The sequence below is a fragment of the Condylostylus longicornis genome, unplaced genomic scaffold (genome assembly GCF_029603195.1).
Source record: "Condylostylus longicornis isolate FDR11 unplaced genomic scaffold, ASM2960319v2 ptg000055l, whole genome shotgun sequence".
NCBI classification, from domain to species: domain Eukaryota; kingdom Metazoa; phylum Arthropoda; class Insecta; order Diptera; family Dolichopodidae; genus Condylostylus; species Condylostylus longicornis.
Window position 1 is genome coordinate 1816602 of NW_026578024.1, and position 16726 is coordinate 1833327.

Below are 16726 nucleotides of genomic sequence, written 5' to 3' on the forward strand. Positions count from 1 at the left end.
CATGAGGTATAAATTTCACAATATAGAATTTTCAACAAAGTTACGGTTCTCTGTATCATTGCAATATTAGAAAAACAACGAATGTTCGTTTTTAACCAAATTCAATTCAAATTTATTGCAATTTAAATATCTCTAAACATCGGAAATGTATTGCAATGTCGCATCCAATTTGTGTTATCCATAAATTTGTTGACACATAAATTATTTTGTATGTATTCCAATGTTATTGATATGAAGAACATATATCATATTATTCATAGAACGCACAATGCCATTATGTGCTGATCAGATCAAATTTTCAGTTTAATACTGTGTTCATTTGCATGATTCGTAAGCAGTGTACTTCTTAAAATAATGTGTACGAAAATTATCATAGGATTCCCTTTTATTTTCGTGATTCTATGTACAAAATTGCATTCAGTTTGAAAATTTTTATTTAATTATTATTAAAAATTGACCCTTTATAAATAAAAATAAAATTTTTCAAGAAATTGTTTTTTATTTTATTAAAATTTGGAATTAATTAGAAACGATTTCACAAATTTTTCAATTACTCGATTATAATTCGCAATATTTTATTTTCTACATTCTATACAAAATTTATCGTATGCAATTCACAATCAAACATTCATAACATATCCAATTTCTTTTGATAATATTATTTGTATGTATAAATAAATAAAAGTATATAAGTAATATAATTATATTTGTACAAATATAATCAGAGACAAAAAGTACAATAAAATTTTTTTAAATTCATTCACTTTGAAGAAAATGTAAATCATTCAAAATATGCCAAGGTTTCCATTTTCAAACAATAAACTGAAAATAATAATATTTTTTGAAACAAAAGAACTACATATGCAGATATTTATATTCTTACAAACATACATATATACATACGTATACATATATATATATATATTTATAATCATTATAATCACCTTGTTCAAGTATAAAGATCACAGTTAAAATTATATCTATAAAAAATCTAAATAGACAAAACTAATAATAAAAGAGAAATTGACAAAAATATTTCGAATTTAGAAAGTTTTGTTCTCTTAAATAGGCAACACTGCTTCTTTCCATTCGAAAATATAAAAATAATAAAAAATATTTTCTTTATATTCAGGAGTTGAGAAGAAAAATATGTCAATTACTATTTCTCTATATCTTTTATTGGGAAACTGGTATGTGTAGGTTTTGAGTAACACAACATACAACTACTTATGATTTAAATGTGAAACGAGACATGAGAAAAACTTTTATAATGTAAAGAAGTACAACAAAAAACGTTCAGGTAAACAAATTGAAAAAATATTTTCCATTTTTATTTTTAAAATATAATTAATTTATTTTGTCCTCTCTCTCTTTAAAACTAATTTATAACGGTCGGTTTGTTTAAGCAATCAGGTGTAAAAGTGTTTTTACACACATATTGTCATAAAAATCTCTAAAGAAAGAAGAAGAAGAAAAGATGAAAATATGAACAAAAACAGGAGAATACGATAGTCTTTTAGAGTTGAATTTAACCATTAGATTTAGAGCAGCAAGTATTGAGAAAGAAAAACGGAAATAAAATTGAGAATATTTTCAAATTTTATGAAGATAAAATGAAAAATTAAAGAGTGAATATGAGGGATAATAAAAATAATGGAGAACATTTCAATACACTGAGAAAATTTAATATTATGTTTTCATTTAAGACTCTTAATAATTATTTATGATGAAAATTTCAGAAAATTTCACTTGTTTTGCAAAAATTTTTAATTTATAATGGAGAAAATTTTCATTCAAAATAATTAAAGAAATTTAAGAACGGAACAGAGCATAATGAAATTACAAAAACAGATCCCTTCCGGGCGTGATTTTGTTTTCTTCTTTTTTTTTGCAATAATTACAAACCACAGAAAATAGTAAAACAACACCACAAAACTACAGGAAGGAAAACATAGAAACTGTTGTGAGCAAAAATATTATAATCTTCACGAATTCAAAGCAAAATTCCTTCCTTTGTGCCATCTGTTCTTGAAATGTGATGGCTAATTTTATGCTTTCGTTGTTTAGTTTTCTATTTTGATTTTATACATTTAATTTCTTTCTTTAAGAAGGAGAATACTTTAAACATACATTTCTACAAAAAGGAAAGTTTATTTGACCTTCAAGGAGAATTAGAAAACAAAATGTTTGAAAATAGAAATAAAATGTTTACATAAAAGTATGCAAATAGAAAGTGTACGCGATTAGGTGTAACGTGCTATTTTGTAGTTTAATTTTCTTTTTTTTTTTCAGAATTTAGCTGAAGGACAATGATAATTGAATTGGAAAGTAAAAAGCAAATTCAATTGCTCTAGATATTGTGCTACAAATATGAAAAATAAAGATTTTTTAGTTTTTGTAAAATGGTCGACATGCCAATTATTGGCATCGCTATCAGTAAATTGTGAATAACGTAAACTATTGAATAATTGCATTAATTTCAATATTAATAAATTTTGTTTATATCGACGACCCGAAGTTATATTGTCGTATATTACAAAATGTGAAAATAGAAATAAACTCCAAAAACCAAGCAGAATAAGGCAATCAATTGTAAGTAATTGGAGATGAAATATGTGGAAAAAAACTGCGACAAAATTCCTCTTCTTGTCTTAAAATGATGTATTTATAAAATTTATATTTGATTAAAGGGGGTCGATCACAGAAAAACTATTCACAGAATTTTATAATAAAATAGAATTTGTGACGACGGCATTTCCAACAATAATTTTATGTCTTAAAAAATAATAAAATAAAGTTCAAAAACATTAAGACAATATTATTTTAATAATTTTTAATTTGATTTGATTACACTTTCAATTCCCGAATAGGAGGAGATTTATTACTCTATTACACACAATCTATTTTATATCAATAAAATTCCTTTTGTATACGCACATAAAAAAGTACAATTACCTTTCATAAAAATTCCTATTTAAAAATAAATTCTATAGTGATTAATTGCATGTGGCGTCTCAAAAATCTTACCTGAAAAAAAAAAATACAATTTAAAATTTTTAATATTACACTTTAATTTTATTAATAAAATAATATTTTTATTTGTTCGATAAAAATTTGAGACTGAATTAAATGAACTGTAAGTGATTTTTAAACAAAGTGATTTTGAGTATACCGTAATGCAGTAATACCACAGTTTTGTATGTTCAATTGATAAATTTACATTTCAGCTAGATGAATCTGACGTAAAAACTATTTTGTTGCATTACAGTGTTTAGAGACAGGAAAATAAAAGCTTTCGGTAACAATGTATTTCTACACTCACTGTACTATTATTAATCACAATATTTCCTTCAGAAAATAGTTTGAGTCCTCAGATAGTGGCTTTTGACAAAAATTTTTTATTTCATACAACTGATTGATCTAAGTACTAATTAATTTTATATTGATAAATATGGTAATAATGCACCTTATAATTAAAAATTTGAATAACGAAATTTTTTAGTTAATTGTTACATACTGCACATTTTTTTTTGTAGAAAAATCGAAAACAAAAAATAAAATATATAAACAGCTTAGTAGCTCATCTAAAATACTCATTGATGACTTCATTCATGTTGGCTTCATGCCACATTTTATAAGCGACAAATAAAATTTTTTTTCAGAGGAAAAATTTTAAAAAAGTTTGTTGTTTTCAAACACAATAATATTTTTGTATTAAATAACAATTAACTATGTACATATATATAAATAATAATATAAACATAAAATTTTGAATTGTCATTTGGTACAAGTAAATTTGAAGGCATACAAAATGCAATTTTTAATGCTACTCTGTTCTTTAGGTTTTGCGTATATTCGAAAATTTTTCTATGTTACAAATCCCCAATTAACATGAGTACGATGTCCTAAATATTTTAAAATAAAAATTAAAAATTTTAATATTAACATTTTATATACATAATTTCGTAGAGTTTTTACAAAAAAACCTATTTGCTTTTCGATATTTAAACGTATAATGGCCATATATTCCTTAAATTAATTTGCCCACATACACACACATATAAATTTGGCAATATGGGTGGCTTGAATTATGTCATTTAAATTATTAACGATTTTTCTTTAATTATTTTAGCAATTAAATTTAATTGGCACCGACAATTTATTTTAGATATACATGCATACAAAGTTCCCTAAGTATATAACATATGTACTTGTATATAATGTTGGTTGTGCATTTTTTAACATTAATTGTAATGCATCTACCAATATATAATATTATGTACTTAATTGCATTATAAATACAATTGTTTACATTTAAATTTACAGAAATTAATGGATGTCCGTTGTAGATAGTCATTTTCAATTAACATCAGGAACTTGTAATTTTAAATTTTCTTGTTCTATTTTGAGAAATCCTTATAGTTTCTGCTTATATTAATGCGTAAAAAAATGCTTCCGCAATATTTTGCATTTCTAAAATTGCAAAAGTTTTAACAAATTTTTAAGTTTTTATCAAAATTTGCTTTGCTCTTTTAGAATTGTGGTGATCAACGCCTATTGATTGATCAACGCTTACTTAATTTCTTGCCTTTAATATCAAACAACATTATTACAGAGGATTCTTTAGTAAGTATGCAGCAGTAATTTTTTCTATGAAATTTAAGAATTTTGAAGAAGTTGTGCAAGTCTTCTCATAATAAAATGCAGAAGAGACTTCAGGAGACATGAGCCGTGACCTTCTAAATTGAACATAACTTCATTTTCTAAGCTTCATTCTATAAAAATCTATTATTAAAAATAAGCAAAACAATGAATGTTTCTCGCAAAGAGTGACACAAATATGAAGAAAGCAACCAGTGGCTGAAAACAATTGTTATGACGTCTTCAATTCTGTTTATTTTTTTTTTCTTCTTCAATTCAAAAATTATAAGTTCTTTGTTTTTTGTTCTTGTTTTATTCTTCATTCTTTATAAATACTTTTTTTTTTGGCTCAGGTGAGCAAAGAAAGATTTACGTATAATAATGAGTATGGATAATCAAGAGGGTAAATCTGGTGAGTATACTAAGTTTTTTTTTTTCATTTATTAATGAATTTTAATGAAATAATGGAAACAAAATATGTGTCGTGATTTTCGTGTCAGCAACACGTGAAATTTAAAATTTAAAATAAAAAAAATTAAATTATTAAAATTATTAAAAGTTTATACTAAAAATAATTCATATTTTTCTTAAAAGAGATAAATTAAATTACGAATACTATAAAATTGTCAAAAATACTGAAATAAAACAGAAAGGAATAACATAAATCAAATGACAAATTTTATTAGCTATTTTGTTAGAAGAGCTAATTAAGCAAGAAACACTGAAAATCAACAAAAGACATAAATGTGGCTTTTAAATCACTCATATTAGCTAATTGAATTAAAAAAAAAAATTCTAATGAATCTATAGAAAATAATAAAATCTGAAAGAGAAACACCAGGCAGGGTGAGACTTGTAGATTACATTAAATCGAAATAATTTTTACAAAGTGTAACCTACATGAGGATATGAAATGCAGTGAATATGTGGAAATTTCATCTTTCTCGTGAATTCTTCGCAACTTTTCAGTGAAAACATTTATTTAATTCTATTTCATAAAAGAAACCGGAATTTTTCTATTTTTCTAACAGAAAATCTTATATAATTTTTTAAACATTTCAGATATTTGAAATTAATCTTAAAATTTGAAAATTTGAAGTAGAAAAACCAAGTAACGAAAACGGAATCAAAATACGGACTTTTACAAATTTTAAATAAACCAATCTGGTTTTCAAAATCAAAAGCTGCGAGGCGGTTGAAGCTTGAAGAATGCGACCAATACAAAATGTTTTGTAATCATACCGACTTATATAAAATATTTTTTTATTTTTAATAAATTTTTATAATTTTTTCATTTTATATTCGCGTTTTTTTTTTCGCTTATGATCAATAGACAAAAATTTAAAAAATGTTTTTGTTTATTTTCAATTTTATATTTGTAAATCATTTCCCTTATTGCATAGCTAGATTTGTTTTAAAATTTATAAATTTTTTTTAATTTATAAATAAAAGATTTAAAACAAATCAATCACTATAATGAATCGGAATTTCTTGGCTGCTCTATAAAATACATTGGAAAAATATTGTAGTAATGTTTTGCCAAAATTCTATTTGCCAAAAGCGCCACACGGTAGGAAAATTTCGAAATAATTTGATATTTTGAGTGCATTCAAGTAAATGGTTGGGATTATGTATTTTTTTTTTTTATTGGTTTTCACCATTATGACGTTTTGTAATTATTTAAATAGTTTTAAGTAGTTTAACTGCTTTTGTTTATACCTATGAAAACAACATAATCTTTCGGAGATATTCGCCACAACTATATTTTTGGTGTCCCATTCAATTGCGGTTTAATTTTGTAAATTGTAGCACATATTCGAACCGAGGATTGGTATAACAAAAATATTTCTATGCCCCAATCAGTAAGGGCGCGAATTTGTTTGCACTGGTTAATTTAAATGAACATCTTGTAGAGAGATTTCGAAATACATATATAATTTGGTCGCGATTATATTAAAAACTTGCTGTAAAGTGTACATACAAAAATCTTGTTAAAAATTTAAAAACAAATTGTTTTTTTCTCAAAATTTCTCCTATGGTGTTAGTCTACTCCCCATTAATGTTGAAATTGAATTCAAAATTGTTTTGTGCTATTTGAGCTTTTAATTAATTGTTCTGATTTAGAAGGCTAATGAGAGTATGAAGGGAAAGGGAAATAATTCTTACCTCTGGAATTGTCATGATTAATTTTCCTTTTTCACTATCCTTATTTTCTTATTCTTAAATTTTAACTTTAATATTTTAAGATTTTTTTGTTTGTATTTTAAATCTCTAACTATATCCGAATTTATTTCTTAAACTTTCTTTAAATGTCTTAAAATTTCTCAATTATTTTCTTCTTAAATCTCACATTACAAAAAATATTTTCCTTTAAAAGGTTTCTTAAAACACACTCTTTTATAATTTTTGTTTTACTAAAACTTATTTAAAAAAAAAAAATAAAAAAAAAATTTTTCTTCCTTATTTTTTGGAAATTTTCTTTAATGTTTAAAAATCTTCTATGATTTTCACTTTTAAAAATTTTTTAAAACCTTTTTGTTTTTTTCTGGTACCCTGATAAGGACAAATAAAATTTAGAGAAAAAAAAATCAAAAAAAGGATTTAAAACTTTTCTTTTTTTTTTCTTTGAAAATCCGGCAATTAACTTTTTATTTATTTTTTTTTAGAAACGAAGTTTTCCTATTTGATAAGCACAAGAAAGGGAAAAGGATACTTCTATATTTTCCTTGCGAAATAAAAAAACTTTCTAAACCAGCAAATCGAACTCTTTTTACAGATTCGACCTATAATAAATAGCAACGATTTCTCGGTTAAGACTGAAAAAGAATACGGAAAAAAAGATTTTTAATTTAAATTAATTTTTTTTAAAGTTTTTAATTAAAAATAAACAAAACGATTATTTTAAAAGAAATTTCATTTCGTATTTTCAATATTTTGTTTTTCTTGTTATTTTTCCTATGGTTTGGTGTGCTTATTGTTAAAATTCAATTGTTGCATAGTCTGATGCCATTCAATTGTTTTGATGCATATTAAAATTAAGAAGCTTTAATTTAATAGTATTGTTGTAAATAGAAAGAGACACAATACAAGTTGACAAATAGTAGCTTTTTATGAATACTATATAGCACAACAATTGACTAAACCACTAAACTAATTTATTCAATGCATGTCCTTGTATTAATGCCAAAAAGGAAGTTGTCGTAATCAAAAATGAAAATTCACTTGTAATTCGATTTTAAAATCATTTTAAAAATAATACAAAAAAAAAATATTAAAAAATTGAAGTTATTATGAATTGAAAATTTCACTTAGAATACTTGATTCACCTTCCACAGAATGGTAAAAATTCAAAACTTAAAATATTCTTATGGGCGACGCTAAACTAAAATTTGGTCAAAAAGCCCATAGCTGCACAACGATGAAAAGCGAAAAAAAGTTGAAATTGTCCTGAACTTGTACACAATTTATCAATTAAAGACAGAGTTGAGAACTTTATTCCATGAAAAACAACTTTTTGTTGTTAGAACTATGTTTGTATAATTCCGACGGCAAAGTTTCTTAATATTAAAATGCCAGGAATATAATTGATACAGGGTAATCATAACTCAGGATAGAATGATTATTAAAAAATTGAATCAAATATAAAATCTAAACTATCCTATAGTATACAGAATTCAACTTTTTTGTTGATCCATTTTATTTTTATAGCAATCAAATATAAGTTTTATTATTTTGATATTATAGTAACGATTATTATTGCGATTAATTTTAAGATTTTATTTCCGAAATTTCTTTTATTTTAAAATTTTTCATTCAGACGTTTTCACATAATTTCACAAGATTGACGAACAAAAATTAAATAAAGGATTAAAATGTGAAATGCGGTATGTCTTCGAATTGATTCCCACCACATTGTAACGATAATATTGTTGTGGTAATAAAAAAAAGTGTTTAATTAAATATGAAATTATTAAGTTGATTTTATTACTCGTATTACAAAAAATGGTTACATTTCGATAATAAAAATTGATTTTTATTGCCATTTAAAAGAAAATAAAAAAAAATATTCTTTGCGGTTAGTCTTGGAAAATTTTTAAAAACTATATAGAAAACAAACGAAAAAAAATATTAAAAATTATAAATTGGTACATTGTCGAAATAAGGCGTTATTGTGGGATTTTTATGGTTTCATTGAAAAAGCAATAACGTAAACATTCAAAGAAAATTATAACAGGAGAAAAATTAAAAAATTCAGGCACAGCTAATTTAAGTATTTGATAATTCTTGCGTCGCAGCCTAAATTTCATTTTGATTGTTCCAAGTAAGTATGCACATTCATTCATAAATGTAGATTAAATTTTTTTTTCATTCATTCGAATGAGAATTGCAGTTGTCATTTTAATTATTTAAAAAACTTCATTTTATTTTGTGAACATTCCAGTAATTTTTAGAGCAGTTCTGTGGTCACAAGTTATTAAATTGAATTTAGCAGTTTAGACTTTCATTTTAAACTCAAATTTTTCATAATTTTAAATTATATACACATGTATGTATATTATTCGAGATGTGATCAATTTATTTTATTTAGTTACGAAGTTATGAATAGAGTATTAAAAACTTTTTGTATCTTTCACACTTTGCACGTGATTCTAAATATTCGTAAAGGTCAAATCGACTCAGTTTGGATTGATACTCCTTATGGAGAAGCCTATGTGCATCGTTGCGATAACATTTATTCATCACATGAAACATTTTAAGTACGGATTTTATAAATCTCGTTTTTGGCTATTATTCGATTCTTAAGCCTAATAACATACCTAAAATAGTGGCATTTTTAAGGTAGTCACATTTTTTAGTTGAACTGTTTTTTTTTCTCATTATTTTTTTCTCTTTATTTTAATAATTTTCAACAATTATTGAGCATATGTTTTTAATAAATAAAACAACGACTAGAATTCTATTACATGCCATTTTTATGTTGACCAAGTTAAACATCATAAAATATTATCAGAAATTTGTCTACAAAGTCATAATATTTGAAAAACTCTTACAAAATATCAACACATTTATTTATTAATATTAATTTTACTAAGTACACATTGTATAAATTTAGAATAAACAAAAAAATTAATGATGACAAATTTTTTTACAAAACTCTTCCTGTTTGGCATCAGAAAAATCTTACAGGAAATCTAAATTTCATTAAAAGTGTGAGCGGGTCAAATAATTTTTTAATAAATTATTTAATTTTAAATTAATTAAAAATAACTAATTTATTATTATGTATTTATGTACATGAAGAAAAATATTAGGAAGAAAAAATTGCAAAGCAGAAAAAATAAAAATCAAGGCTTTATCACTGACATTTTTATGATACTCAAATGTTCGCTATTCCGTCGAAAATTTCGACCACCTAACTATGCTATAAAGTTTTGATTTTAAAGAATTTATTTTGTTATTTATTTTATATATAAAGTCATTGTTAAAGTTTAAGGAAAAATTTTCTTTTTCTTTTTTTTTTAATAAAATATAATTAAAATGTAAAAATTTATTTTTAAGGATTATTATTCAAATGTTAGTGTTATTGAATGAACGCCATTTTTTCTAAATTGATCTAGACATAATTTTAATAATGTGAATATTGTAAAGTGCTTAATTTAAATAACTTTATTGGCTCATTCATTCAGTGTTACCAACGCTTTTTTAATTAAGAAGTAAATTATAAACTGAACTTATTAGTCTGATTAAAAAAAATCAGAATTTAAGGTTTTTGTATACTATAAACACTTATTTCGAACATATTAAAACTTAGAGTACACTGCAGAGGAAAATTCGGTGTGAATCTCGGTAAATTCGAAAGTTATTAAATGTCATAAAAATTCTCTACATCCAAGCAAAATCGAAGTGCAAGAACATAATCTATTTTTGCTTAATGTGCTTCGCCGTCATAATTTGGGTTTGGATTATACCATGCAAACAAAGTTCTTTCATATGACAATTGATGTTATATAAATTTATTAAATATATAAAGTTTCAATTGCATAACTGTTATACGTTAAGTTTTATTAGTGTCTATAAAATCTAAACTGCCATCATCTCGTTAGTCGTCATCTTAACCGGACATATGGGAACTGTAAGAATAAAGCAGAAATTTGCAATGTATGAGCTATGATATATTGTTACACAAGCGACAAAAAAATTCTAAAACTCGGATGTTTTTCCCTTTAATAACTGAAACTGCAGTAATGAAAATCATTATAATCTATAATTAAAATTTAATCGAGCTTTACTTCATAATGAGCGAACCATCTTCTGTCACCTCGTCCACGTGCAATAGCAAAAAGCAATCATCCTCGACAGTAAACGCCATAGGAATGCTTATTTCGGAATTTTTTTGTTAGAAGCTCGGAAGAGGATCTTATAAATTTTGACAAAGTTATATGGTAACATTTTACTGCATGGAAATAATTTTATGGGATTTTAATTATAATATAATACAAATAACCGCCATTTTTATTTGCTTTAATTTTTTTGGATAATTCTTTTTTAAATAAGCTTATGAAACTGCGGAGAGTAATAAATAAGACTTTTTTTCTAAAACAACTTTAATTCAAAAAGAAAATTAAAAATTTATTTAAAAAAAAAATTCTTAAAAGGAATTCGAATAATGACATTTTACTTGTCAAAAAGCCCATTAAGAGCAATTAGTCTCTGTGTGCTTGTGTGTGCGTTAAAAATGAATTTCTTTCTCTTTCTTTTTGTAAAAATTTCTACCAATTTTTTTTTATTATTTTTTTTTAACAGAAAATGTGTATTTTACCTGCGTAAAAATATTGGCAACGGATTTTCCGTTCATAATTTATGACCATGAAAACAAAAAATTCATTTTGTTGTTTTTCTTTTTTTTTGCAAAAATAAAAAGTAAAAACTGAAAAACAAGAGAAAAACTGTCTTTTACCTTGGACAATGTCTAAATTTACATTTACAGACAAAGTTTAAGAGAATTGAATGAAAATTAAATTTTCATGAAAATTTTCTTATTGAAATTTTTAAGTTTTTGTTTTTACATCCCTGACTTTGACTCCATGACAATGTTTGAATTTTAATGTTATTTAAAATTGTATAGGCAAAAATATTTATTTTTCTTCTTTTTTTATTTTATTGAATTAGGAGGCAAAAAGCAGTTTTTAATTTTTTTTTGCTTTGCTTTTTTTTTTGTTGTTCTTTATAAAAATTTAAAATAAAATTTAGTTTAAAGTTAGTGAAAAGCTCCGTTTCATATAAGAGGCATAAATTTTAGAGAAGCCATCCAGTCAAGAATTATTGTAAAAAGTTTTGTGAAAACTGAAATTTTAGTTGACTTTCACTCAGACGTGAAGGCAAATGTACCGCTTGGCATCGTTATAGTAAAATAGGGACTATGTTCGCATGATACCGAATATATTTTTTGTTATGAATCTACAAGAGGAAGGTATGCAAGCTGGAATGTTAAGAAAAACCGCAACTATTCCAGTTATTGTGGTTTAAAATTAAAAAGTTGAATCGAATGAGCTGATTAATAAATTTGATTTAATCTGATAAACATTCGATGCTTAACGCATCAAAATTGAAAACACAATGTATGTCGAATGCACACCTTTAAGAAAAGCCGCGATAGTTATAGATCGAGAAATGATTTTCAAAAGTTAACCCAGAATTTTTACTACAATTTTACTTTCAACACAAATATACAAATCAGAATGCCTTCCGGTAAGACTGAACCAAGAAAAAAGTTTTTTTATTTACTTTAATGGATCTTATAAATTTTATATAACAAATTTTGTTCTTATCGTTATAAAATTTCAATATAAGCTTTAGGTAAAAAGAAAATAATAATATAAAAAACAACAAAAACAATAAAAAATATTTAAAATGAAGTTGAAGGGGGGAAAAAATTGAATATTAAAAAATTATTAAGTTTATTAAGGTTAAAAGATTTTTTTTTCTAAAGACCCATTTTAATTAATTTTCTCTAAGACTGAAATCATTTAGAGTGTCATTAGAAAAACCACTTCCCAAATAAAATTAAAAATTAATAAAATTATAAAAAATATTCTCTTTCAATAAGTTTCTAATAAAAATCCCCTAAATACGAGTACAAAGATTTTTCATGAAAAATTGTGACGTCTTTCTAGGAATGAGAATTTTACAAGAATTACTTAATCATCATAAATGGCTTTAAACTGTAAAGCAGTCAGTCATTCTTAAATGAGTTATTTATGTAAAATTTAAAAAGAAGGCAGCAAAAAAATTATTGTAAGCCTGGAACATAACAACATAGTCTGCACATTTTATTGGGGTATGACTGCCAACACCTTTTTACCGCCAAACTCAGTAAATATTTCAATAAAATAATAATTTTCCATTAAGTCATCATCCATTCAATACAAAATTTTAAATGCATTTCATGGTTTTCTGTTTTTGATTGATTGATTGCGTTTACAGATTCAATTTAATTGAATTTTTGTTTGTTCTATACAGTTACATCGTATAGAAAAATTAAAAAATATTTTGTAATTTACAATGAATGTAGAACGTCGCATAAAAGCGTATATAAAGCATCCTTACATCCGAGTGTAAACGCATTATATTAATGTAAATAAATAATTTAAATGACATTGATTGACATTATTTTTCGAAATAAAAGTTTTAAATTGCAAAAAAAAAATGAAAATTACTAAACTATTCTTGTATAGGAAAATATTTTTGCGTCTACAATTGCACATATACTCAAATAAAAATATAAATTTGTTACATGTGCTCATAATGCTTGTGATGGAAACGGTCTGAAAGGATTTTATTTTGTCACAAACATTGCCAAAATTTAAAAAGAAAATTTTTTTTGAACAATTGTGCAAAAAATTCGCGTGCGAGTTTTTTTTTATTCACATCATTTCATATAAATGTTTTTTTGCTATTTCGTACTTATACATGTTATTGATTATTGATATGAATCAGTGCAGAAAAAAAGGATGAAAATTATTTATTTTTAAAGTTTTGTCCATGTGCTTGGGTATATTTTGTAGACTACTTTTTTAAATTTATGACAAATTATGTTAATTGAGTGTACAATTTGGATAAGATTTAAAAAAAATAAACATGTAAAATTGATTGGTTTCAGTCCAATAACTTACATCCGATAATAGTTCTTTCCACCGTTTCTTTTAAATGGGTAAACTACTTCGGCGTAATTAAAATTTGTTTGTAAGTGTAACTACGTTTTGTATATGAAGGTAATTTTTTGTTTTTTTATTAATAAATCATTTATTAGCTAACAACATGTACAGTACAAATATACAATGGTTTCTTCGCCCAAGGCGTTGCGAGAAACTAAAAAATGTGTAAAATAAGTAAAAACTAGGATATAATTAAGGAAATATGTATGCCGTAAGTGCAATAATATAAAATAAACGTATAGCACTTATATAATAAAAATGCCATCATCAATAAATCCCAAAGTATACACTCATTGTAAAATGTAAGTATATACAATTGAGCTTAAGCAAATTAGTGACAAGATGAAAGATCCTAATTAAAAAAAATCTAACTCTGAATTTACTTAATACTCCTGATAAGCTATTAAACAACAACCTTGAACCAGCAATCGAAACTTATTGGAGAAGACAGGGTATTACCAACTCCACAAATATGAACATTGTTTCTAAATCTGGTGTAAAAATTATGCTAGTGTGAAAATTATATATATCATTTAGAAGGATATGAAATTATATGAAGTCGAATATTAGAGGCCAAATATATTTTCCAAAACTTTATTTTAGGAGATTTGTAGCCTCTTATTTACTGTTCAACCACTCCACACCGTTGTACTGTAAGGTAAGACAGAATCAATCAAACTACAGTACATTTTAATTTAATTTAAAAAAAAACGCGAAGTGATTTACTGAAATAAATGTGCGTAATTAATACTTTTAACAACTCTTCTCTTTTGTGTCTAACTAATACTTGCAATTCTCTTATTTTAACATCTCTTCCAAATATACGGAAGCACAATATGAACAACATCATATTTTTAGAATGTAAGAAAACGGTTGAAAGGCACTCAAAAAATGATTAAAATTAGAATTTTAATATGACATAAGCGAAATTTATGTTGCGAAATTTTCTTAATCTCATAAAAAATGCTGTTAAGTACAACTGAGTACGATCAGTTATAAAAAATGAGTTCAATATGCTGTTATTTCTTACTAAAAATTGAAACTGAAAATAAAACGTGGGTTTAAAAATTTTTTTTTCTCTTCAATTCCAATGTTTAAATATTTTCTTAATGTAAACTAAAGACTTTTTTATTTGAAATGAAATTACAGTTTTTTAATCAAATACATAAGAAAACCGTGCTATAATTATATTTACAGGTACATTCTAATTAATTATTATACTATTAACACAATACATTTAGTCAATCACTCTAGATCTAAATGTAAATAAATAAAGAATATCCATAAATTTTATTTTGCTTTCTTTGTCTTTTCATTTTTAGAGAAATAAAATTTTCCAAACTTATTTAAAATTAATTGCATATATTCAGGAGGCGACTTTATAATTTTTAGACAATGAAAATTAAATGTTGTGTGTTTTTCTTATGACTAAAGTTACAATTAAAATTATTTTTTTTACTTTATAATTTATTTGATATGGAAACAAAAATTTTGTCAATGTGCAAATAAAAAATTTTGCACTTGTTTGTTTTATTAACCTGTTCAATATTAAAATTTGCTGGAATTGTTCGCCACTAAAATTATTTTCAATTTCTACAAATGCTTTAATTTTCCTTATATGTTGATGTAGTTCAATTCAGTTTATCTATAAAAAGTGTATATGAATATGTTTATTATCGTTGTTAATTGAGTGAAAAATTTAATTTGGAATGTTAAAAATTAATTTAAAAAAATATACGTCATATACCTACCTACAGTGCATAATTATCTGCATTAAATTAAAATTTTATTAATGCCCACGCATTTTGCATTTTTTATTAAACATATTTTATTTCGGGATCGTGAACCAATAATCCCTTACAAAAGCATTTAATTGTGTATTCCAATGAAAATTCTCAACAACTCTTTAATTTTATACTATTTCAAAATGTAATTTTTTGAATGCTGTTTAAAATATTCACACACATTAATCACAAATATAAAAAAAAATATTTCATAAAAATAAATAAACATAAAACATTTTTTACAACATTAAACATACGAACACATTTACAGTATATTGCATAAATGTGTTTTGTACTACAAATACAATAGAGCAAGAGACTATCAAACGTTCGGAAAATAATTTCGTAAAATTAAATTAAACGAACAAGAACCAAAAATCGAAAAAAGAAAAACAAACAATCAAAATTAAAGCTCTGAACAGACACCTGTCGTTTTCTATAAAAATTTTTCGAAAAAAAAAAAACGAATAATAATAACATAAAAATCGAAAAATTTGCCATAAAAATTTAAAATTATTAAGTCGAATATTATTGTGATTTATAAATGTTCCGCTTATACATATAAGAGAATTCAAATTTAATAGAGTGACCATCATACTTCGAAGAAGTATACCAATATTTTGTGATAATATAATATGACAACATGCAAAATTATAATAGAAGTTTATGTAGAATGGATTATCGAATGGATAGTGTACGAATTTATATGGAAACTAATAATCATATTATAAAAAATTATTGCACTTCACGAAATAAAAAGGAAATGCGGTTTTCTTGCATAACAAATCGCTTACTTTGAATTCAAGAATTTTCAAAATCGCCCACTCCACTATTTGACCTAAATGAATGAGCTATATAAGGTACAATTACTGCATTCCTGGTAAGGAAAAACCAATTTTGTACCGAATTGATGTTATATTAGTTGCCATAAAAATATGATTGACGTTTTTATACAGCGGTGAAAACAATGAAAACAATGTTTTAGTTCCAAAAACTAACACTTCAAAATGGAAATACGAATTTGGTGCGATTTTCAAGTGCAATTTGGTGGCATACCTAAATACATTTTTTTGACAACCGCATGCC

The 16726-nt window shown here is 24.5% G+C and overlaps 1 protein-coding gene across 7 annotated transcripts in view; it reads right to left on the reverse strand.

Annotated features, from left to right (window-relative positions):
• The window catches only part of LOC129612068 (tropomodulin), a 99873-nt gene that overhangs the window by 63618 nt on the left and 19529 nt on the right, over window positions 1-16726 (reverse strand). Inside the window, exon 1 of one of the 7 annotated variants that reach the window (XM_055525527.1) lies at window positions 6808-7007. The exons of the other annotated variants lie outside the window; for them this stretch is intronic. Within the exon in view, the coding sequence (XP_055381502.1) occupies window positions 6808-6822 (15 nt within the window). The 5' untranslated portion in view covers window positions 6823-7007. Of the gene's footprint in view, window positions 1-6807; window positions 7008-16726 lie in introns of those variants that run through there. 7 annotated transcript variants of the gene reach the window in all.